The 26,076-nt window shown below is 34.9% G+C and overlaps 1 protein-coding gene, 1 long non-coding RNA gene and 1 other non-coding gene across 6 annotated transcripts in view; 1 reads left to right on the top strand and 2 right to left on the bottom strand.

Moving 5' to 3' along the window:
• LOC108212285 (uncharacterized) overlaps positions 1-5,477 on the bottom strand; it is a 30,840-nt gene extending 25,363 nt beyond the window's left edge. For all 3 annotated transcript variants that reach the window (XR_010289743.1, XR_010289744.1, XR_010289742.1), the window contains exon 1: positions 5,406-5,477. This is a non-coding gene — a transcript (uncharacterized LOC108212285). The remainder of the gene's footprint in view (positions 1-5,405) is intronic.
• Positions 5,478-10,551: 5,074 nt separating this feature from the next.
• Positions 10,552-14,250, bottom strand: LOC108210627 (protein REVEILLE 1). Its single transcript, XM_017381993.2, has 6 exons — positions 13,971-14,250; positions 12,860-12,982; positions 12,666-12,777; positions 12,525-12,586; positions 11,927-12,349; positions 10,552-11,814 (listed from the first exon to the last, which is right to left on the bottom strand). Exons 1-6 carry the CDS (start codon positions 13,995-13,997, stop codon positions 11,050-11,052), a joined length of 1,512 nt encoding a protein of 503 aa, XP_017237482.1. The 5' UTR covers positions 13,998-14,250; the 3' UTR covers positions 10,552-11,049.
• Positions 14,251-20,197: 5,947 nt separating this feature from the next.
• On the top strand, positions 20,198-23,876 carry LOC108213429 (uncharacterized). 2 transcript variants are annotated; one of them, XR_001805273.2, is made up of 5 exons: positions 20,198-21,391; positions 21,483-21,505; positions 21,778-21,958; positions 22,149-22,303; positions 23,404-23,876. It is a non-coding gene; the product is annotated as an uncharacterized LOC108213429 (long non-coding RNA). The 2 variants fall into 2 exon arrangements; XR_010289799.1 differs by having other exon boundaries at positions 21,483-21,958.
• The last annotated feature ends 2,200 nt before the right edge of the window (positions 23,877-26,076 follow it).

Raw genomic sequence — 26,076 nt, 5'->3', positions numbered from 1 at the left:
CAATCATAGTCCTTGCAGCTTCAATCAATGTACGATTCTTTCTTTCGACGACTCCATTCTGTTGTGGAGTCCTTGGTGCTGAATACTGCCTTCTAATTCCTTTTTCAGAGTAAAAGTTGATTAGAGTTTGATTCTTGAATTCCGTTCCATTGTCCGACCTTACAGCTTTGACTGGCACACCTTTATCCAATTCAACTAACTTTATATGATCAATCACTGTCATCGGGGTTTCATCCTTAGAAGCCAGGAAGTAAACCCAAGTAAATTTGGAGAAGTCATCCACAATAACCAAGGCATATCTTCCTCCATCAATAGATGCAACATTCACAGGGCCAAACAAATCCATATGCAACAAATGAAGTGGATCTGTAATGGTATTGATGGTTTTGCCTTTGTGAGATGCTCTCTTCGCTTTTCCTTTCTGACAAGCTTCACAAAGATCATCAGTTGAGAATTCCAGGGAAGGCAAACCTCTCACTAGATCTCTCTTGACTAGAGAGTTCATGGTTTTGAAGTTGAGGTGCGAGAGTTTCTTATGCCATAACCAACTATCTTCAGCAGACGCTTTTGCATAGAAACAGTGAACTTCGTTTCCAGGTCCTGAAGATAAATCAGCTACGAATATATTGCCTTTCCTTATGCCACATAGTGAAGGACGCTTATCCTTGATATGTTTGATGATACATATCTCCTTTTCAAAATGAACATAATATCCTTTGTCACAAAACTGACTGACACTCAGGAGATTATGTTGAAGTCCTTCAACTATAGCAATATCTTCTATGATGATCCTTCCAATTTTGTACTTGCCATATCCCACAGTACGACCTTTGCTATTATCAGCAAAACTGACTGTAGGGCCAGCTTCTTCTCTTATGTCTTCCAGCAGGGATCTATTGCCAGTCATGTGCATTGACGCTCCACTGTCAAGCACCCAAGTAACTCGAACAACTCCACTGGCACCCTGCAAAAGACAACTTGATTAAACCTTCTTTGGGACCCACACTTGATTGGGTCCAGCAAACTTAAAGAACTGATTTCTATCAGGTAATACAACAGAGCCTCTTGGACTGATACTTGGCTCACTCTTGACTGAACTTACTTCCTTAACAACAGCCTTATAAACCTTGGTTTTAGGCTTTGGAACATAAGTCTCCTTCCTAACACGAGGAGGACTAGCAGTCTTTGATCTAGCATGCTTATAGTTTGTGTGTTGTCTAGGTGATGTGTTTTCATTTTTAGCATGCAAATTTCTAAAATAAGCAGACATTGTATTGAAAGCACAAAGCATACAGTTATCAACACCACAAGATTTATGACATGCATCAAAAACAGGAGCAACAGGCATATCAGTCACAGTAGTAGGAACATCAATAGATTCTACTCTAACATTCTTAACAGATTTAAAGTTCTCAGTAGAATGACATCTATTATCTCTGTTCTTACTGTTCACAAAATTATTAGGCTTGTTGAATTTAGTTCTCTCAGAGTTGACACCTAAACCAGCTTTAGGCAACCTAACATTGCCTTTCACTTTCATTGGTTTCAGTGATGTCAGGATCTCATCTCTCTTCTCATTACTCTCTTTCATTTTAAGGTCTTCCTGTTTGAGTTCATATCTAATGACAACAGGAGTCTCTAAAAGAGGTTCAGCTTCTGAGGTTTTAAACAAAGGTTTAGGGGAATCTTTCAAAACAAAAGGAATCCCTCTCTCCTCAGCACTCTTCTTAAAGGGAGTAATGTTACTAGCCTTACCTACAGATTTGTTATAGTCAAAACCTATTCCAACAGTTCTCTTGATCTCTTGTTTATCATTAAGTTCCTTGACTATAGTGGAGGCATCCTTAAAGGCTTTACACTTAACTTTCTCTTCGTCTAGCTGAAGTCTTAAAGCAATCTCACCTTTCTCTAGAACTTTGACTTTAGCACATTGTAATCCTAAATCCATAGTCAGTTGTTCTATTTTAGGTTTTAATACGTTCATCTCATTCATTTTATAAGCATGAATATCTAAGACTAGTGTATCAATTTTAAGATTGGCAGCTTTCAACTTTTTAATAGCATCATCTCTTTCAAGTCCTAATTGCATAAAAAGTTTAGGGCATGTAGGATCTACCTGAAAGCTTCCAGCAGGAGGAGGTGAAGATGATCCAGTATTAGCCATGAGAGCAACATTCCCAATCTGCTCTTCTTCATCACTATCTGTATCATCCCAGCTTTTCCCTTCTGCCAGATATGATTTGCTCTTGAAGCTTTGATTTCCAGAAGTACCCTGATGCTTTCTCACAAGTGCATCATACTTCTGCTTCAGCTCATCGTACGAATCTTTTCTCTTTCCTTGAACCTTGGGCTGTTTGCATTCAGTTGCAAAGTGTCCAGGTTCACCACAGTTGAAGCATTTGAACTTGCTTCTATCCACCATCCCAGTCTTGTATCCTCCTTTGCTCGTAGAAGATGAGTAACCTCCTTTTTGAAACCTGTTGACAGTAGGTTTGTACTTGTAGGAGGGATTCTTCCTGAATCTCATGTTTCCAAACTTCTTGGCAAACAGTGATAGAGATTGATCTTCTAACTGTTCAAGCTCTTCCATTGTATAGAACTCTTCGTCACCACTAGAAGAAGCAGTCTGACCCATCTCAGGTACAACAAATTCCTGAGTAGTCTTAGAAGGAACAACAACATCCTTCTTTTCTTCCGGTATAGGTGACTCAACAACTAGAGCTCTCGAATGGTTCTGTGTTTTACCCCAGCCATATCTCTGTTTACTCTGAACTTGCTCCAGTTCATAAGTTTTCAAAACTCCGTAGAGTCTTTCCAGAGAAATCTCATTCAGATCTCTGCTTTCCCTGATGGCAGTGATTCTGTGTTCCAGATGTTCGGGAAGTGTTAAGAGAAACTTCATGTTGACCTCTTTAGTGTCATAGTATTTCCCATTTAGATTTAAATTATTTATCAAATTATTAAGTCTGATAAACACTTCTGAAATCCCTTCACCGGGATTGGAACCAAACTGTTCATACCGAGCCATCAGTATTTCCTTCTTGTTTTCCCTAACTTCTTCTGAGCCTTCATTGATAATCTCTAACGTATCCCAGATTTGCTTGGCGTTCGTACAATTTACAACAGCATTGTACATCACTGGATCTAGAGATTCTACCAGAATCAGTTGAAGAGCGTCATCTAAATTCATCTGTTCACCCTCTTCATCTGTATACTCATGAAGTTCTTTCGGAATGGTCTGATGAGGTATTAACACACCTTCTTCTTCGTGTGCTAATATGACTTTCACCGGAATAGAAACACCCTTGTTTAATATCCCGATATATTTTCTGTTGGCGGTGCGGAGGAATAATAACATATGCCTCTTCCATAGGCCAAAGTGTTCCTTGCTGAACGGTGGGATTTTAATGCTACTGATCTTTTGTGTACTCATATTTAAGGATTTAAAATGAATAGTGTTTGGATGAGAAATGGATTCTTGAAAGAAAAATATTTTAAATCAAAATTAATTTTTTTTTTAAAAAAAATTAATTCGAATTAAAAATATTTGAATTTAAAGTGAATAGTGTTTGGATGAGATTTGGATTTTTGAAAGAAAAATATTTTAAATCAAAATTAATTTTTGGAATAAAATTAATTCGAATAAAAAATATGGACGTTACAGAGTGTGTATAGGATCTGATACGGAAAATGGTATCAACTGCTCTGATGCCAATTGTTAGGTCCAGATACGATTGTAGAAGGGGGGGTTGAATACAATCGTCACAAAATAATCGCGGCGGAATAATCTGATTGGAGTTTAACTTGTTAATCAGATTTAAATTAATTAATATAACAATTTTGAAGTCGTTATATAATTAATATGGTTCGATTTAAAGTCCACTAGTTCGTAGAATAAATTTGACAGGAAGTATTCTAACTTAGCGGATTAAAACAACCGAGTGATCAAAGCACAGAAAACTGTGGATTAAACAAAAGCAAGTTTGGCACAACTTGAAAGCTTTACAATGCAATGAACATTGAACAAATGAAGTGGTGAAGCCATATTTATAGGCAAACCATTGAACTAATATGACAAAGCTAGGCATGACAACCCTTAGGAAGCTCTATGACAATTACACAAGTGCTATGACAAAAGGTATGACAATTAGAAGCATTGTCATGGCACAAATGAGAAGGTATGACAATCTAAGGGAAGGTATGACAATCAGAATGACAATACAAGGGAAGGTATGACAATTACAAGCATTGTCATGCTGATTTTGAATAGGTATGACATCCGTATGACAAACGGTATGACAATCAGTGGGAAGGTATGACAATCAAACCTTGGAGGCTAAGTCTTCATGTGGTATGACAAACGGTATGACAATCCAAGGGATTGTCATACCTTGTGATTTCGGTATGACAATCACCATTGTCATGCCTTAATCATTCGGTATGACAAACCAAATGGTTTGTCATGCCGTCTGACATAGGCACAAGTCATGGTGCGGTATGACAATCCCTTAGATTGTCATACCGTGCCCAAAAAGTATATAAACAATGATTTTTCTTATATAATTAATCCAATAATTATCCACTTAATTATATTAATTATATAAATTCATAAATTAAATTAATTCGAGTGTGAATTAATTTAATAAATAAATTACATAACTTATATAATTATTTTGAGATGTGAATTAATTAAAAGAATAATTATATTGAGCACTTCTTCAGCAGCAGGTCTTCTGACTTCCTTTTAAAAGATCTGATTCTTTGTCTTGATTGAACGACCACCTATTGTTGATGCAGAATATTTAATCTGAGTAGCTGACACACAAATGTACTGTCTGGTTCATCTGTATCTAGTTGAATCAAATATTCTTTATCAATTAAACATTTGTGAAGTGGCTTGTTCATCGAGTCTTTGTCTTCGTAGTTCTTCTTCATAAGTAGAAATAGTTTGGAATCTTCTGAATAAATAAAGTATTAAAACTTTATACCTTCTGGACTTCTGGACGTGCTACAAAATATTATTTGTACACTGAGGCTTGAACATATAAATGAACTTCTTTCAGTGGTGTGCAGCAGCATCCTGAAATTCTTCAGACATATGATTTTAATAAATCACTTGACGTTCTTCGTACGGATTCCTTCAATAGTGCTTGCTAATTTACTTTCTTTCTTATCAGAGTTGAGTTGATACTCTTAAATACAAATAGGCTAAACATATGCCTTTCATTTATGTATGAAATGATAGACTGATCATCACAGAAATCAGATGACATGTGCAAAATAAGAAAATCGACTAAAGCAAAACAACAAACACCTGATCTCCTAAAAGAGGAATATGTGCTTTGAATAAGAAACTAACATGATATACCACACACATAACCCGGCTACAGCATAACAGAACGCACCACTGTCAATGGAAGGAGCAGATATGATATTGGGGTTTGAATTCTCGTTGTTGCCTACTCCAGAGTCGTGAACCGGTGCACGACGCTTTGCTCCTGCATAAATTAAATCATTTTGTGAGAAAAGGCAAATAAACACAACGACATAACAACACTGAAACAATATCTATATCGTATTTTACGGAAACCTTTGTTGGTGGAAGACGGCGAGTGAGGACCCTGGGTGGCTCTCTTCCGCGCAGACTCTGTAAAGAAGTTAAGCATCAGTACATGAAACAATAGAAACCGGGAAAAGCCAAGGTAGATTCATGCTCTTCACCTGATCCATCCATCTCTGGCGCAAGAAGACAACGCAGTTTATCGTAGTACGGGTTTGTGGCTTGAACGCAGATCACAGTTGCTACAGAGTCAGAAGCGCCAAGAAAAATTTGATTTTGATTAACCGTGTGACAGTAAGGCTATAATATAGGACTCAATTAACCACCATTCCCAAAAACTGAAGTGCAAGAAGAAAGTGTACATAACCGTGCGTATAAGCTCCAAAGCAGTTTAATCCGTTTAAAGTAGTCTAGTTTAAGCTTATTTGCATGTTTTAAGTATATTAATTTATTAATAGATAGATTAATTAGGTAGTATTTAAGTACCTTGTTGTCCTTAATTTATTAGGTTAATTAAATTTAAATTAATTAATATTCTTATATGACGAAAAACAGTAAAAAAAATTCAGCATTTGCATTTTGAAAGATAATTAGGAACAAAATAGAATAAATCTTTTGACAAAAAAATTTTAAAAATGATCTTCCAAGATTTTCTTCTTACATGTTTTAAGTCTATTAATAAATTAATTAGGTAGTGTTTAAGTACCTTGTCGTCCCTTAATTTATCTGGTTAATTAAATTTAAATTACTTAATCTTTTCATTTAACAAAAAACGGTAAAAAAAATCAGCATTTGCATTTAGAAAGATAATTAGGAACAAAATAAAATAAATCTTTCGACAAAAATATTTTTAAACATGCATGATCTTCCCAATATTTTCTTATTGCATGTTTTAAGTCTATTAATAAATTAATCAGGTAATGTTTAAGTACCTTGTCGTCCCTTAATTTATCAGGTTAATTAAAATTAAATTAATTAATCTTTTCATTTGACAAAAAACAGTAAAACAAATAAGCATTTGCATTTAGAAAGATAATTAGGAACAAAATAAAATAAATCTTTTGACAAAAAAAAAAATTTAAACATGATCTTCCCAAGATTTTCTTATTGCATGTTTTAAGTCTATTAATAAATTAATGAGGTAGTGTTTAAGTACCTTGTAGTCCCTTAATTTATCAGGTTAATTAAATTTAAATTAATTAATATTTTTATCTGACGAAAAACGGTAAAAAAAATTCAGCATTTGCATTTAGAAAGATAATTAGGAACAAAATAGAATAAATCTTTCGAGAAAAATAATTTTAAACATGATCTTTCAAAGATTTTCTTATTGCATGTTTTAAGTCTATTAATAAATTAATGAGGTAGTGTTGAAGTACCTTGTTGTCCTTAATTTAACAGGTTAATCAAACTTAAATTAATTAATCTTTTCATTTAACAAAAAAACAGTAAAAAAAATCAGCATTTGCATTTAGAAAGATAATTAGGAACAAAATAAAATAAATCTTTAGACAAAAAAAATTTTAAACATGATCTTCCCAAGATTTTCTTATTGCATGTTTTAAGTCTATTAATAAATTAATTAGGTAATGTTTAAGTACCTTGTCGTCCCTTAATTTATCAGGTTAATTAAAATTAAATTAATTAATCTTTTCATTTGACAAAAAACAGTAAAACAAATAAGCATTTGCATTTAGAAAGATAATTAGGAACAAAATAAAATAAATCTTTTGACAAAAAAAATCTAAACATGATCTTCCTAAGATTTTCTTATTGCATATTTTAAGTCTATTAATAAATTAATGAGGTAGTGTTTAGGTACCTTGTAGTCCCTTAATTTATCAGGTTAATTAAATTTAAATTAATTAATATTTTTATTTGACAAAAAACAATAAAACAAATCAGCATTTGCATTTAGAAAGATAATTAGAAACAAAATAAAATAAATCTTTTGTAAGGTGAAAGTACTAATTATAATATCTCCACAGTAATACGTGGATATTTGTATTTATATCAGTACATGAGGATCATTATATTATTTTTATTATTAAGGAAGAATAATATAATATAAGATGGAGAGTAGTTGTAAACTGAAAGTCTTGCCTACAAACGTGGGATGTAAAACTGACTCAGATGTAACATTTGGAAAAGACATAAGAAAGAGGAATGTTGTGGGAAGTTAACTGACGGGTCGGATTATAAAAAGATTCATATGGTGAATGGGCATTAGCAGGAATTTAGAATATATTGAATATTGATGCGGACTCTGATCTTCATTCGTATACGTCAGTCAGAAATAATATGACACTCTTTTTTTTGAGAAAATAATGACACTCTTCTTTTCTTCTTCCGCTTGTTAGCTACTCCCTCTGTCCCATTTTAACTGATGTTTGACTTTTTAACACGTATATTGAGGTGTAAAAAAACAATATCTACACTCAATAAAAAATTTCAATTCTTATATCAAATAAAAGTTTAGACTTTAAACTTTTATTTGATATAAATTTTATAAAAAATAATCATGTTTAGATGTAATTTTTTTAACATCTTAAAATACGTGTAAAAAAGTCAAAAGCGGTTAAAATGGGACGGAGGGAGTAAAATTTTTAGATAACTAGAGCCCGTTTGGGTAAACTTGTGACTTATGACTTAACGTGACTTATAATTTAACGTGACCAATGTGATAAGGTGTGATAAGGTGAGAGTTTAAAATGTCTGTTTAAGTAAATTTGACTTATTAATGATTTAAAGGTTATCAAAAATATAATTAATTTATGGGCAACTTACGACTTGAGGGTAATTTTTATCAAAAAAATTAAGAGGCCGTTTGGGTGAGTTTAAAATAAGTCTTTCTTACTTAAAGTAAAAAAAATGAAGCAGAAGTTAGAAGTTACTCCCTCCGTCCCCTCTTTTCAAAGCAACTTTTTGTATGTTTTTTCCAAAAACTAACAACTTCCAATGTTTGACTAGCATATATATATACACACAACTCTATCTAATTCATTACATTTATTGAGGATATGTATGAAAACAAGATATTCAACTAACATTTTTTTAAGATGCGTTATTTTTTCAAAAGGGACAAGTAAAAGGAGACGGAGGGAGTAGTTAAGACTTATAAGTGACTAAAATGTTTGGGAAAAAAGTAGAAGCCATAAAATAAAAGCTAGGAATCCTAACTTTTTATAAGTGTTTCTCGACTTTTTACAAAAACGGTACGAATAAGTGTTTTTAACTTAAAACTCCATAAGCCGGGCTTAAAAGCCTCAGCCAAACACCCACTAAGTCACTGAAAAAGTATCTTAAACTAACTTCTGACTTTAAGTCAGCTATTTATTTAATTATTTCTGATTTTAAACTGACTTTTGACTTATTACATAAATAGATATCTTTCAGTTCAAAATTAGATACAGCTTTAAGTCTCGGTTTAAAGCTGAGACAAACCGGCTCCTTTAATCTTTTCTATATCTATAGATTGATATTTATAGATTGGATAGCTATTACCCATCATCTCCCATCAAATTAAAATACTAAAATATTATTATCTTTATTGATCTGATGGTTTGAAATCATTGACATGATCTTAGAAATTTCGAAAACCATTTATAACTTGTTATTTAAAGAAATGGCTTTCTATTTTAGTCATATATTATTATGTTATTTCTACCAACTAATTTAACTAATAATATTGGAAATGTTCTGAAAAAGTGCGTGAAGTGCATGCTGTAAAATCGAAATCAGAGTCGACTATAAGCCGTGGAAACAAAAAAGCTCTGATTTCACGCAATTTGCATGATTTTGTTTCCATGGCTAATAGTCCACTCTGTTTCCATGGCTAATAATTTGACGGGAGATGATTTATTTATATTTGAAAAATACATTGATTGACGGTTAGAGTTTAGGATTAAAAGTCTTAAACCCTCAAGACTAAACCCTAATTAATTTCAGGCTTTAGGGCTCACGAACCTAAAACCTAGGAACCAGTTTAATATTCATAGAATAATGAAAAACGCTACATAATGCAACGTTTGACCTGAAAACGCTACATAGTGCAATGTTTGACCTGAAAACGCTACATCGTGTAGCGTTTTATCCTGAAAGATAAAACGCTACACGATTGATCGTCACTGAATGATAGTGAGGGTCATTTTATCTGGAACGTGAGATTCATGACATTAAGATGGAGATTCCTGACAGTTGGGGCCAATACCCAAGTATGACAGTTTGGTGTAAAATGCCTTTTGACTCTTTAAAATGAGTGGAGTTATAATGAAGTAGACAACATATCCAGACTAGTGCCAGAATTGAAGCATCCAGAAGGAAGATAGGATTAATTATTTGGGTGAGCAGGACAGCCAAACTCTCGAATACCTCTATCCAAGCAAATAATCTGCACCAAGCATAATATAAGTATTGATTGATTTTACAATTCAATATAGTCCACAAGTTTGCATTCGATCTCTTTTAACCAAATTAGAGGCGATCAGTCCATACATAATCTTATCCACCAAACTTGATCCATTTGACAGGTTGAAATCATCATCCCACCCCGTTTCCGGTCAAGCTCGGCGAGGAGAAGTTCCTGTTGAGTGGGCGTCAACTCAAGATTTGTTTTGAATATAAGCAGATTCCGAGAGGAGTCCAAAAATAAATCTGTACTGTTTTGAATATAAGCAGATTTTAAGAGGAGCTCGAAAATAAATCCATACGGATTTGATCACATCTCAAAGCGAACAATATGATACTAATGCGTGAAGTTAATGGTTTGTGATGGTTGGTGAGCGGCCTGACAGTTCCACAAAGTTTTTCTTAGACCGCCCCGGACTCGCTCAAAGTTTTTCTTAGACTGCCCTTAGCTCGAGTCCGGGTACAAAGACCTACATACCCAATATTATTATATGGGTGCATAGATAAGATCGCACATGACCTCCAAAGCTGGACAATTAGGTACATGCGGATTATTAATCTTCCAAGGGGAAAAAACTTCGAAATCAGAGTAAAGGCGTCTTGCATTAAAGACCTGTCTTACAAAACTAAGCATTGAATCTTTAGGTACTAGGCTACATGAACTATTGAAAGACAGGACGGAACACCAGTTCTGTTGTAACATTCCCCTATCTTTCAAGGGTAAAAACTTAATTTCTGTTGTAACATTCCCCTATCTTTCAAGGGTAAAAACTTATAAATCAAGTCAAGGGGTCTTTCATGAGCAACCTGTATTTCAATCTAACATTAATTGATAGCATAGAGCTAAGAGCATTAAATCTTTACATAACTGAGCTATGTGAACAGCTGGAAGACGGAAGGGAACCTTTAAGGCTACAAGCATGTCACAGCTCCTCCCACAAATCCCTGTCTTCCAAAAATTACAAGCCGAAACTGTTGTTCAGTGATAGGTTTCACCCATCCTCACTTTTAACCTTCAACCTGTCAAAAAATTTCTGCTAGCATGTTATTGACATTAATGTCATCAGCATGCCCAATTCACGCTACAAGCAAAGCCGAGTTCTCCGCTCTTCTCTCTCTTCACCGCTTATTGATGTACCATTGTCCCTCTCTGCCAAGCATCTCTTGTATGGCACAAATCCCTTTCCATGATTGGCCTTGGCCAGGATACTCTTTTGCTCGGTGAAACCTGCATCAGCCCTTACTTTTAAGGGGGAAGTGAGCTTCTGCTCAGCATCCTTTTTCTCGGAAAGGGACTGACTACATTGTGTCTCCATCTCCCAAGTTTTATCACCATCCGTCTCAACATTGATCGATCCCGAGTTTGATCCAGTCAGGGATCCAGGCTTTTGAAGCACTTTATCTTGGACGTTACTCCCATCAAAGTGCATATATACTCTTTCTTGGACAGAATTACGCAACTGGAGAAAAGGATATGGCACTCCCCCATAGAATGTCCAACATGGAACAGGAACACTTGACTCGTCATCCACATTAATTGAATTATTAATCGCATATTGCATGTAATACACTGCAGGTGCTTTACAAGGTACTCCTGTCCAGGTATACTCAGCAGCATCAGGAGAGGCATAACTCATTCCTTGCGATATATTCCATGGAGATGTTTGCACCGGTCTTTCATCAGCTGACTCAAGATGAGATGAGCCACATGAGTTATTTCTCGAGCTTGAAAGTGATGATTCTGCAACTGTCACAGTCTTTCCGAATAGCTTCACACTGTGTGTGGATACTTCATCGTTAGATTCTTCTTTTACAAAACTGCCATCTGCTTCAAAGAGTTCCAACTTCTGTACAATAAGAATGCATAGGATGAGTAAGACACGGCTTAGCAGAACAAATAATAATTAGTATATATAGCAGATAAATGAACATATGAGATGATGTGTGTGGATTTAGTACCGTAGGAACATGTTCATCCTCATTTGAACTATCATTTGCCTGGATAGGAGAGTTGGATCCATTTTCCGATCTGTTCTCTTCTGGTAATGGAGTAGTGTCAGATGGGAAAACACTGTTTGTTTGGTCATCAGCATCAGAAGAAGATGCTGAGAAGATGCAATTTTGCATATTTGAGTCTGTTACACATGTTGCTTCCGACCCCACAGCAGACAAAACAGAAGCTGGTGACCGATTTTCTCGTCCGGAAACTGAATGACTAGGAGATGCAGATCTTCCAAGTTCATCGGAGAGATGAGCTCCAGGTTCAACTCTACCGACCATTTTACGGGGATAAGGATGCATTGGCTTCTTTTTCGGACGCGGAGGAGGAATCTCAATAGGTTTCACCGTGTTCTTCTCATTTATACTTGATTCACGGACCACCTAATTGCAGAAAATATATGGAGAATTAGAATAAAGTTGAAGCAATATGGGCAAAGGGCTTGTCAATCAGCACATTAGGATATATGATTAATAGATAACGTAAGTTATTTGAGATATAAAAATGCATATAGATATATAACGGAAGAGAGTAGATATTGGAACATCAGTAGTCAACCTTAGAAAAGAATTTCTGAGCATGACTTCTAATTTGAACTGCAGTTTTTGTGCCAATATGTTCTGTATAAATCAAAAATCTCAGTACATATAGAACTAAGAGATATAAGATGAATATTGAACTAAAAACAGTCAAATTTACCTTCAATGCGCCTCCAAGCACGTCCATACAATTTCAGTGCCTCGAGAAACTTATGGTGCTCTTCATCTGTCCACCTTTCCCTCTGCTTTGTTATTGTGTACTGCTTTCTGACCTATAGACCGCAAGGAAAACAAGTAATAAGCAAATGACTTATTTTTCTTAAATCGGGCTTAAGAACAAGCTGCTGTACAAACCTTTATAGCATAGTCATCACTAGAAACAACTTGGCACTTATCCTGGGTATCAGCAGGAGATTGTAGGCCAGCAGTCAAAGTGTCTGGAGAAGTCATTCTTGATCTTGCATTTTCGCTTTGAATCTATATTAAACATTAAATAAGAAAGAATTTAGAAACCATCCATCTAATAGTCAGAAAAGTAAAATAATCATAATTTCAGCTAGTTTCAACTAATTATCACCAAAACAGAACATACCTAGCTTGTATTAGCTACAAGTGATATTTATACGATCATCCAATGCTATTGAGTTAGCCACTCCACTTACATAGCTTTGGAATTTTTATAGTTAAATCATGAAGTGGTGTGTTAAACTTGACCAAGTAACCACAATACCTAGGGGCTCGGTCCTGAATCCTGATAACAATAACTATGAGTATTGCTCCCACCATACCATCCAATTGACAATTGGAATGACGGATTAGGCACGCATAATTTCATAACTTATTTTAAAAAATTTATTTTTTAAATAAAAGTTTAATGTTATAATTTTTATTTCATAAAAATAAAATTTTATAAATTATGGAACTACACTTCACCTTAGTTTTAAAATTATGTGTCGAGCCATATACCTAAATGTAAAGTGGACGGAGCGAGTATTATCATCCCATACACAAAAAAAGAAGCTAAACTCCAAACAAATGAACCTCCTGGATATTTAAAAACCGGTTTTTTCTATGATGTGGACACATACTAAACACTCAAATTCCATGCATTTAACTCATTTTGATCGGCTCCGTCTTCCTAATAATAGTGGACCCCTGCGTATACCACTACTCCAACCAAATTGAACTGAATACATAGAATTTAGCTCTTAATATGTTCCCATAGGCACACACCAGACAAACTGTTTAAAAACTTTACTGAGCAAACAACATAATTAGGAGAAAAATCACTTCACTTTTTTCTCACCTAAAATTGACATAGATACATAGTATAATAATAAGCACAGGCAATTACAGATCTACAATATTATTTTATATTTATACATAGTCTAACTTATCCAACTAAAACAAACAACAATAAATAATAAATTCAGACTATGAAAGAAAAAAGTTCCGGTTTGCACACCTGTATATCATCAGTTGCAGACCCCATTGATTCTACAAATTGATGATAATCCACTAACCAGTGCTTCCTTGTCCAAAGCTCAACCAGTGTTTTTACACAATCACAAACTCATCTCTGATTCTCTGAACACACAAAATTCAAATCTGAACAAAATCCAACAGATCTTAACAACTGAAGAAGATGAACGAGAAGGAGGTTCAAGAAAGAAACAAGGCTCAAGAGTATGTGAAGAGGAGAGAGAGATGAGTTTTATAACAAGTGTATGTATGTTGTGTAAGATAGTATTTTGTGGAAGATATTAAAAAGAGAAAAAGGGTAAGGTTGCCACGTCAGATTTGAGTTTGGCGAAGGAAAGATGGAGAAACTAATGTGAAATCTTGTGGCTCATATTTAAGCAGAGGCGGAGAGGAGTTGAAATATTTGTGGATGTTCTTTTTTCTTCACTTTATTATTTTTTTTTATTCGACTCGCGTCGCATGTGAACCAAGTATCAGCGCACTTTATATACTCGCTGTCTAATTGCTCTGCCTGCCGTATATTATTATTATTATTATCTTTTGTTAATATCTCTATCCCCGTCTTATCTTCAGCTGATGGGATAATTTCATTATTTATAATCCTGTGCGAGATCTATATTTAGATCCGAAAACGACTCCATATTCTGCTTTTTCATCTTTTTTTATTTTTTATACTCCCACGGGCTAGTCGGTTTCGGGGCCATAAGCTAAGGTATTGTAGTAATATTGTATCACACACCCTTTTAATTATTGTGCACTAAGTCGGAGTTTTCACGGAAACAGTCTCTCTACTTTAAAGGTAGGGTCAGAGCTACGCACATTTTACTTTTGCCAGACCCTGCTCTAAGCGGGAATACTGAGTACATATGATATGGTATGGTATATTCTGCCCAAAATAAAGTTATTATTTATAATTATATTGTTTTATGCTTTTATTGAACAAAATTTTGATATTTGTATATAGATATTAAGAAAGAAAATTTTGAAATAGTTTATCAGACTATATTTCATATATCTTAAAATGCGTATAAAATTTACAAAAAGAAATGAGAATGGCGGAAAAAGAATCTTTAATCAAAATTAACAAGTATAAAGTCAAATTAGTGTTTATTTTGCATTATCATAATACGTAATTTCCACGGCTTTCACAAACAACTCCCGCGTATTTATTTTATATATTATATCAGTTATAATAAAATAAAAAACAATTCTAAAAAATATTATTTTGTTTCCAAATATTAAGATATAAATTAATGATACATAAAAAAGTTATTTTGTTATCATATATAGACTCTTTCAATTTTTTGACGATCAAAATTGTTCAATTGACAAAATTAGTTATTCCGGCTGTGTGATAAAAAAGTTTGAACGAAGATGTAGGAAGCTTATAACCAAGTGGTATGTCCATATAAACATCTTCATCTAAATCGCCATGTAAGAAGGCGTTACTGATGTCCAGTTGAAAAACTTTCCACTGTTTAGACGATGCAAGTGCAAAAACAGTTTTCACCGACACACCTTTAGCCACAGGCGCGAATGTATCATGAAAATCCACCCCAAGTTCCTGAGTGAAGCCCTTGGCTACCAATCGAGCCTTGTACCTATCAATGTCACCATTTGGTAGGTATTTAATTTTGTAAACCCACCTGCAACCGACAGTATTCTTGCCTGGAGGCAAAGGAACTAATATCCAAGTATTATTTGCTTCAAGCGCAACTAACTCCTTTTGCATAGTCTCAACCCAATTAGGGTCAGAAACTGCTTGAGCAAACGAAGTTGGCTCCTTAATAGGAAGAATTTTGGACATAAAAGCCTTGTACTCTGGAGTAAAGGAAGAACAAGAAACAAAGTTGGTGATGGGATACTTGGAAACTGTGGAAGTAGAGGGAACCTCATAATCTTGCCACCACTTTGGTCTTGATCGTGTCCTTTTAGAGTGACGAACAGCAGGAAACTGAGCATCAGGCTCAAGATTGACAAGGGTGTCCACATCTGGTGGTAAATCAGACCAAGCACCATCAGTGCGCCCATTAAAATCAGTTTGCCCAGAAAATTGTTGATGTGAAACTTCAGTCACAGGAGGTGTAAGAGCTGGACTACTGGGTATCACAGAAGGCACATAATTGGTGTCAGAATTATACCAATGCTGCCAAGAAAAGAGGTCACTAGAGGAGACTTCACTGCTCTTGCTAATAAACGGAAAAACAGTCTCATGAAAAACAACATGTCGTGATACAAAATGCTGCTTTGTAGTTAAGTTGAACAGTTTGTAACGTTTAATGCCATGAGGATAACCCAGAAAAATAGAACGAACAGCACGTGGAGCAAATTTGTCTGGACCATGAACTGATGCATAACACTCACACCCAAAAACCTTGATATCAGAATAATCTGGTAGCTTTTTAAAAAGAATCTCAAAAGGAGTCTTATTTGATATCACAGGCGTTGGAAGTCTATTGATCAAAAAAGTTGCTGTAAGAATGCATTCACCCCAAAATCTGATTGGAAGTCCAGACTGAAAACGTAATGCACGAGCAATAGACAATAACTGTCTGTGTTTTCGTTCTACTCGGCCATTCTGTGCAGGTGTAGCAACACAAGATAGCTGCTGAGAAATGCCATGAGAACATAACAAATCCACCACAAATTTATTGACAAACTCAGAACCATGATCACAGCGAAAAGTTTTAACACTGGTATTGAAATGGTTCTTGACATACAACAAGAAAGTGGCTATCTGAGAGCCAACATGTTGCTTTGTTGGTAATATAAAGGTCCATACAGCCCTAGAACAATCATCAACGATAGTCAAAAAGTACTTACAACCATCACAAGTGTCATGAGCATACGGTCCCCACAAGTCTACATGAATTAGCTCAAAAATATTAAGAGCACGAGAACTACTTTCAGAAAAAGACAGTTTACTTTGCTTGGATACAGGGCAAATAGGACAAGTTTTGTTACACTCTTCATTAACATGTGTAGCAATAGTAGGAATATGTAGTAAAACAGGAGTTGACACATGACCCATACGCATGTGCCAGAGAGCACTCAACTGACGCTTTGATAAAGCAGCATTACTAGAAGCAGAAACAACAGACAACAGCTCCAAGTGATAAAGTCCACTCTGTAGTTTGCCAGTTGCTAATGACTGCAGGCTAGTCTGGGCCTGAAAAATGCAAGTATCAGCAGTAAAGGACACATTCCCACCTGTATCGTTAGTCCATCTTGGTACAGATAATAAATTGTAGTGGAAATTAGGCACAAACAAGACATGTTCAAGGCGAAAAGAAGCATTGAACTAGACTGTACCAGCTTGTGTGACCAAAATAGTAGAACCTGTAGGCAATGCTACATGAACAGGAGAGTCTAAACTGGCAATATTAGACATTAAACTTAAAGAACAACACATGTGATCGGTGGCACCAGTATCAATAAGCCATGTGTTCTGGCTTAAGGAAGAAAAAATAGAATTGGAACAGGCCACGACCATACCTGCCATGTGCTCTTCAGGACTTTTTAGTATTTGTCCAGTACCAACAAATGATGTCACAAGAGTGCTGAGCTGAGTAATTTGTTGTTGCATCTGATCCAATTGAGAAGCAGATGCTGCAGAAGCATCCACATTAGACTTAGGCAAATTCCTAAACTGATTTGCTGGATTAGAAGCAGCTGACTTCTCCTTTTTCTTCCAGTTAGGAGGGTAACCAATGAGCTTATAACATTGTTCTCTAGAGTGACCATTAAAATTGCAGTATGAGCACTTGAGTGTGGACCTGTTTGAATTCCCAGAAGGCGTTTTAGGCAATGCAGGCCTCTTGGAATTATCAACATCAGACGATCCAACAGAATTAACCAAAGGAGCAGCTGGAATCAAAGAATGAGATCCTTGTCTAGTGCTTTCATCTTGCTTAACATAAGAATAAGCCTGAGAAACTGAAGGAAGGGGAGACATAAACAGAATCTGGCCTCTAACATTAGCATGACTGTCATGAAGCCCCATAAGGAATTGAAGCAACTTTCGTTTCTGTTCACTCTCAAATAAAGTCCTATGAGCTCCACAAACACATGTAACCAGGGCTGTGCATTCGGTTAACCGAAACCGAATTTTTTTTCGGTTAACCGAAACCGAATTTTATGAAAAATCTCTGCCGAAAATCGAACCGAATTAATTTTGGTTTATAGCCGAACCGAATTTTAAATTTCGGTTAAAACCGAAAAACCGAATTTATTAACCGAAATTTTTGAATGGTGTATGAAAATCTGAAAAAAAACTGCCGAAATATTTAAACATAAAATCTAGAATGCGGCTGGATGTGTTTGAGTCTGATTATTTGAGCTCAGCTTGGAAGGAATCTTCAGCGCCGTGAACTCGCAGGCTCGGCACCATAGAAGCTTGATATCTTCGATTAATGAACTCTGATTATGATTCTGTTGGTGTTAGACACTGATGGAGTGAGTCGAGTGACCATGAATAAAGCATCTAATTAGCTACTGAAGTTTAGGTCACAGACATGCTACACCGCTTATAAAGTTATACTCTATTTATATATTAATTAAAATATTAATTTTTTTATAAAATAATAAAAATTCGGTTAACCATTCGGTTTTCGGTTAACCGCGGTTAAAAAACCAAAAAACCGAAAATTGAAAATTTCTCTACCGAAAACCGAACCGAAATATTAATTTCGGTTAACCGAACCGAAATTATTTCGGTTATTCGGTTCGGTTTTCGGTTAACCGAACCGAATGCACACCCCTACATGTAACAGCAGGCTCCAATGCTGTATACTCATCCCACAAACCCTTCATCTTATGATAGTAAGACTCAACAGACTTATTTCCTTGATCCAGATTATGTGTGTCTTTGAGAATCTGAAAAATCCTATGGCCATTGACACTGGAAAATCGCTCAAACAATTCATTCCAAACCTCTTGTGTAGTGGTCACATAGCTTAATCCATCACTAATTTCATCAGTAACAGTATTTAGAATCCAAGTCATAACCATATCATTTGCACATTCCCATTGAGCACACAACAAGGAAGTATCCTCAGGTTTCGGATAGGTTCCAGTAACTAGACTAAACTTGTTCCTAGCATTCAGTGCAATTCGCATAGATCGACTCCAAGGAGCATAATTATCAGGACCGGTGAGTTTCTTAGCAATCAAGATCAGACAAGGATGATCATGATTGTGCAAATACAGCGGATGTGTATTATCAAGACCAGAGGGAGAATCCTCTGTATGATTATCACCATGAGGATTTTCACCTCGAGCATTACTGGACTCTACATGACCAGTAAGCACATTTACAAAGCTAGCTCTACTCATGATAATGATTTTCAAACCAATCACAAGATCAACACAAATAGATGACAAATTGAGTCACAAATTGAGTATTAAAGACTCAATTGACATGAAATTCACGAAAAACTCCAAATCTAGGGTTTCGCAAACAGAAATGGCGACTACGATCTCAATCGCAGCACAGAAAACAACGATGCAGAAAATAAGAACTGTAGAAGGCGGAGAGAGAAGCTTACAGAACAGAAATGGCGAAACAACGAACAAGAGAGCGCGAATCAGCGACACAGGTTCGCTCCGCTCTGATACCATGATAGAATAAGAAGGCTAAGCATTGCAGCAAAATGGAGAGAAAAGTAAAGTGTGTATTAACAAGCTTAGTTCTTTACAGAGAAGATACCAGAGTATTTATAGACTACCAAACAAGCTGTAACTAACTAACTAACAACTTTCTAGAACCACACAGTACTTGCCAGGCTGGCATTTACTTGAGACTTAATGGCTAAGCTAATAGAACTTTTATACTGTGTCTTCTGCACACCAGTACCAACATATGCACACACTGCTGACTTCTTTGTAGCTGAACTCGTATTACTCGTAATAGTTTGGCCGCCTTAAATAAGAAATAAGACGAACACAGTTGAGATCCAAACAGAGCAATATTTTTATTCAAACGCATAAGTCATATATGTTCAGTCATGTTGAGAGCGAACACATGAGCCAAACTCAACAATTTTGGTTCGACTCCTATATGGGTGAACACAATGTATTTTTCAAAAATGATAATAATAATTCATAGGAAAATTAATTTTGATATCCTCGAGTTATTCTCACTTTTTTTTTCTGAAATGGACAAGTAATTTAGCTTTCGAATGTTTCCTATCACAATTCTTTTTACACTTTTGTAAAACTTCCCGTTATATGTGGCAACTAGTATGTTATTTCCATGTGCACGGCCTATTTCGAGATAGATCTCAGTTAAAACTCATCTCCCTCCGTCATTCGTCTATGTCTTCCCCTCACGGCGGCTGAGCTTCCTGTGGTCGTCAAGCTCGCCAACCCTGATGAAGCTCCGACCACCGGTCCCCGCGCGTACAATATCCTTTCCAATTCTCCATGACAGGCAGCAAGTCGCCGTCGATGTTGCCATCAAACGATACTGCCGCCACTCACCTCTGCACCTCCGTCGACAGCGTAACAGACCCATCGCGCTTCTGGTCTTCAAGCTTCAGCCAAATAACACCAACATAGACAATTTACATACAAACACAACCCAACCAAATTTTGTTTTCATGTAATTGATTCTCTCTTTATTCGTTTCTTTCCCAATTCTCCAAGCTCTAACTTTCTGTCGCCTATCCTCAATCCCTCCTTGTGTCTATTTTTCTTTTTCTTTTAAGTCGACCGTATTGCATTCTAACAATGACAAGTAGGCTGCACACATGGAAATAATATATTTTTAATTTTTTGTAAGTTGTATCGGTCGTTTACAAAAATGTAATGGAAGGATTGTGAAAGGAAAAGTTCAAAGCTCAATTATTTATCTAATCTTATATCTATATAAAGGAAAATCCCGGACGGCTGACGTGGCGTAGTAAACACTCTCCTAACTCATTTCTCTGTTTTTTAAGATTTTTGCGTTTTTTAAAATCAAAAATGCACATGACTAATGAATATCGAAAGGTCAGATGTCCATTTATTGCATCTGTGTCCACTTATTATTGCATCTGTGACTTTTTATTATCCCAAGTTCGTTCTTCCTACATGCCAGCTCAGAATCATCAATGAATTAGTAATGGGTTCATTTTTATTTCTTGTGCATAAATTATTAGCGTGTGTCGATTTGATTTTTCAAGAAGAGATTAGCTGGTCAATTTTCTCATCAAAAAGGAGAAGAGGTCAGACTTGCAAATCTTCAAGAGCTTCATTTTGTTGGTGTTGGAGTTGGAGTGGGCGTGCAGTGACTTCCTGTCTGTCATGATTAGTCACTCTTTTGGTTGTTGTCTCTTTTCTCAGCGGCCGGTGGCCTATTATCGATGGTGCTTTCATTCAACGCATCCACATCTTCCCCACTTTCGGCGCGTACGGCTATTTCCAGTACACCTCTCTCTCCCCCTCCCTCCCCTCTCCTCTGTCCCTCTATCTCTCTCTCCTCTAAATTTAATACTACCGTGTTTTTTTGTTGCAGGCGATTTGTTACTTATATATTCGGTACATCCCATTTTTTGATCGAGTACTATTATTATGATCGACCTAATCCTATCTTACATGTCTCTCTCGATTTGTGATTTTATGATATCATATCTTGCTCAATTCAAATCAAATTCTCTCATTTTTCAGATTTTAACGTTTTATAATTATTTTATCTTTAAAAATTTAGAAATGCCAATGGCTATTCTGTGTGTAATTTTATTTTTAACAATATGTGAATATAAAATGTGATTTTGTGTGGTTTTAATTTGAGGTTTAGGTTGAATTTTCAGGTTGAAGGTTCTGAGGCACCCGATACTAGCTCAATCAGTTTCAATTCCAATTAGATAATTTTCTAGATTTGCTTTGTGGGTTTTTTAAATTGAGGCAAAAAAATGTTAATGGTTGGTGCTGGTGGTGTTGGATGTGAGCTCCTCAAGGCTCTTGCTCTCTGGCTTTCGAGATATTCGCATAGTAAATTTCTCTCACTTTTATCATTCTTATGTATTGTTGTTTCATTTATTTTTTTGAGGTGGCATTTCTCATAGCCCTTAATATCAAATACTCTCATTTTTCAGATTTTTGCATTTTTTAGGTATTTTTCTGAGGTTTCAATTTCTTTTTCCTGGGTTGCTTACTTTTTTGTAAATATGTGTTTACTTAGGGTTGTTTTCTGCATGGCTAGAACCCATTACGTTTGGGAAAATTAGAAGTTAGCTTTGCCGGAATGATATCTTCATGACGATGACGAACCTAGACCGACGAAGAGAGAGCTGATATAGGCATTGTGACTCCGGTCTCATTCCGTGATAAAGCATGGTATTTTCTTGCTCACCTTTAAGAGATAGACATGAGCAGGTTATTTTCAGAGTGTATAAGTTTTTGTTGGACAGCTGCCTAGACAGAATGAGATATTCACGTACAAAATAATATATGTGAAGAGCCAAACAAAACTGAATCATTATTAAAGAAAGGACAGTAAAGAGACATTGATGTAATAACTTGGCATTTGCCATTTCATTATCCTAAGTTTTAAAAGAAAAAATATAGTTAATAAAAGTCTACAGTAACCAATCATCTCGTATTTATGTTTAAATTTTTGCTTGCGTGACATGCTTCACATATTTCAAATAATTTCTCTTAATTTCTAGAATTTTGGTGTTCTATTTTCCTAATTTTGGTTTTGAATATTGGTAGTAAATCTTAAAATGTAACATCTATTAAAGAAAGATGAAGAGGTGCACAGTAAAAATTAAATCAGTTTAATAACTCTTGGCCTCCCACTCCTTCGTATAGTTTAATAATTTTGATCTTGCTTCTATTGATGCTATCAAAGTGTCTGCTGCTGTTGAACTCAAGGTTTTGAGCTTTCTTTTTTTACATTATATACTTTTTTTATTCTTTTGCATATACATTTTGTCCAAGTTGATTGCTTTGTTGATATGAGTTTTAGATTAAATGTTGTGCCATGTGAATTTTTTTTTGGTTGGTTTTGTTTCTTTGTCGGAAAGGTCCACCTTTTTAAGCACAATTTGTTTCTTGGTTAGAAAAATTCACATTTTCAATTAATAAGATTTTTGTTCCTTTGTTAGTGAAGTTCATATTTTTAAGCATAATTTGTTTCTCTGTCAAGAATTTGATGATATTTCTTCTACGAATTTGATTACCATATATTTACGCACCCTCACACTGATTTTCGAGATAGATATCTGGGGAGATTACTTTATGATTTTATCTTGATTTATGTTCCTATTTTTTATACCCAATATTTTATCTATAGCATATAAGAGCATATATGCTTTTTGAAATAATGATTAGCACTATCAAAAATATAAGAGCAGCTTCATTATCTGAGAGAGATTTGGTTGCGAAGAAGCTGCTTAACAAAATTCCCCCAACTGATTGCTCTGCTCCCGCAGAACTGCAGTCACTTATGAGCAAGGAATATGTGTTCAAGTTGTCACGGAACAAGTATAATATTGTTGATGGCCGGCAGAATTATGGGGTTTCTGCAGTATACGTCTCTCTGCAAGAGCTAGAATCTGCTTACGCGGAGAAGTCCCTGCCACAAGTAAGTGTATTTTTTGCCTTTCTAGATAATAAATATGTGTATTTTCCTGGTTGTCATGCTCCAGGCTGTCCACGAATAAGGGGGAACTTCAGTAGCTGATGACAACGTGGATGCTGTCGCCAATGAACGCAAGAGAAAGCTTGAACCTGAAGATCTTCAAGCTGTTCTTTAGAGCCGGACCTTGCACAACACTGAAGGCCTTATTAGGTCCATCAATGTTATAGTGCCAACTTTTTGTGACTCTGCATGTCATAAAACAAGACACATATAACCAGAACCTGGCTTCTCCTTTTATTTTTATCCTGTGACTGATATTTTGCGATTGACAATTTCCCTTATATTCTGTGCCTTTTTAGGCTGTCCAAAAGTTGATTGCATGTTTGGTTAATTGATTTTTCTTAAAAAAAATGAATGGACCAGGCACTCTGCCAAATAATTTTTTCTAATTCTCTACCAAAAAATAGGGGCGGAAGAAAAAAATAATATTTTTTCCTAATGATCTACCAAAAAAATAGGGGTGGATGAAAAAATAATTTTTGTGTGAGATAATGATATATTTATATAATATTATACAAGTGGTAAAGAATAAGTTTATTGCATAGATTCTTTTTCAAAGGATTTCGTCCCGAACAAAGGCCTAGCTACATAAGTATCTATACATTGATCATAATTTGGATTTAACAATTTTAGAGAAATATTGGAGGGTCCAAAAAAATTATTATTGATTGAAAAATGTCATGGTCCAAAACGATTAATTTGTATGTTAAAAAAAAGGTGTTAATTTTAAATAGAGAGAACAGAGAACATAGAATTCCAATGATTAAAAAATACAAATTTATTATAGAACTCTCCTCAATGCAGTTAAATCGTGCGCGTTGATATATTTTTCCATAATATATTTTCAGGACCGCGCGAAGCGCGGTTTTTTCACCTAGTTTATTTATAGTTTAGGAACCTGGAAAAAAATATCAATAGTCTAGGAAACTCAAAAATAAATTTTCTTATTTGTCACTTTAAATGAATGTCTTCATACATATTTCTTTATTTCAAAATGTACCCAAAAGAGCTATAATAATAATTTTTTGTTTTTAATTTCTTTAAATTAGATTGACTTATAAAAGTTTGTCATTTAAAAAGTTAATGTCAGTTGAAATTTTTTTGATGGAAGGAAAATGTACTAAAATATTTTAAAGGTTAAATGACCTGAGACTTTTGAGATAACTTCTCAAAACCTTTAAAAAAATCCTCTCTCGCCATAAGCTTTCATCGATTTTTATCGGTGGAAATCTCCAAATCAGTTATTTTCTTTGTTTTATTCTTATTTTCAATAATACTTCTATCTTTCGAGATTGTTTTTTTGTTTGATAAAATCTTTTTTGGGTGAGATCTATTCCCAATTTATTTGGGAATAGATTATTCTCTACTTGTGAGAGCCTGGTGTTTTTTTTTTTGTGTGATTCGACGTTAGATCCGCCGGATTTTCAAGGGTTTGATTCAGTGATAAAGATTAATATGAGATTGCAACTACGATCGATGGTTGAAACTGGTTTTGGTGAAGGCGATACATGTACATATATCAATTTCAACAAATCGCTTGATTGTGTATTCATAAAGGTTAGATTAGATGAATCAGCCATATGATCTGTTTTATATTTGTTCGACTCGATTGTTTTTGTGGATACCGTATGTCTTTTCATTATTAAATTATTATATATATATTTTTTAAAAAAAGTTAAATGACTTGAAATATGAAATTACAAAACTGTAGACAATGAAGGCAGAACAGAAACACATGAGTTGACATTTTTCAATATAAAATGCAAATTAGTCATCAATATATATATATATAAAGGAGGATGCGGGAGTCTCTAGAATTGTTCGACTCAGTCTTCTGATTTTTCTTAAATTTCGGATAGAAAATATAACTATAATTCAAAAAATCATGTTCAAGAATTCTAAAGGTAATACAATTCTTTTCTTATCGGATTCTAAAAGGTAATACTCTCGAATCTAGAAAAAGAATCCTTAAAGTAATACCATTCTTTTTCTTATTTAGGAATCATAAAGGTAATACGATTCTTATTTTTAATTACATATTAATGTAGAACTCTTAATTATTTCATTATTCTATTTTAAGAATGAGTTCTCTAATTTTTTTTAAAATAATTAAAAATTACCTGAATTACTCTTCATAATAAGTTAAAAAAAAGGGTTTTATATTCGGTCCTATCCGATTTTATATAAATTTAAAACTCCCGCATCTCATTCTTGAAATTGTGGAGAGAAGCAAAAGATGCAATTTTAGAATTCCACCGGAAAGAAGCGGTACAACAAGAGATAATCAATGAAATACAGACTCCTGACATATAACAAAAGTTGGTCAATAAAATAATACCCATCAAATAATATTACCCACGACACTGGAACCTAGAATTCCTAGAAGCAAGAACTAAACTGGACTAGAGATGTTCAAAAAATCCAAAATCTGAAATCCGATCTGATCCGATCTGGAAAAAAATCT

This window comes from Daucus carota, chromosome 3 (genome assembly GCF_001625215.2).
Source record: "Daucus carota subsp. sativus chromosome 3, DH1 v3.0, whole genome shotgun sequence".
Classification (NCBI taxonomy): Eukaryota; Viridiplantae; Streptophyta; class Magnoliopsida; order Apiales; family Apiaceae; genus Daucus; species Daucus carota.
This window is presented reverse-complemented; position numbering and strand designations above follow the sequence as displayed.

What these genes read in the sequence shown, in the direction of transcription:
- LOC108210627 (XM_017381993.2), bottom strand. Translation starts at nt 13,997, where the DNA reads ATGGGGTCTGCAACTGATGATATACAG. An exon ending in TGCTTGGAGGCGCATTGAAG is followed by an intron (nt 12,587 to 12,665) that starts GTAAATTTGACT and finishes TGATTTATACAG; the next exon opens with AACATATTGGCACAAAAACT. An exon ending in AGGATGAACATGTTCCTACG is followed by an intron (nt 11,815 to 11,926) that starts GTACTAAATCCA and finishes CTTATTGTACAG; the next exon opens with AAGTTGGAACTCTTTGAAGC.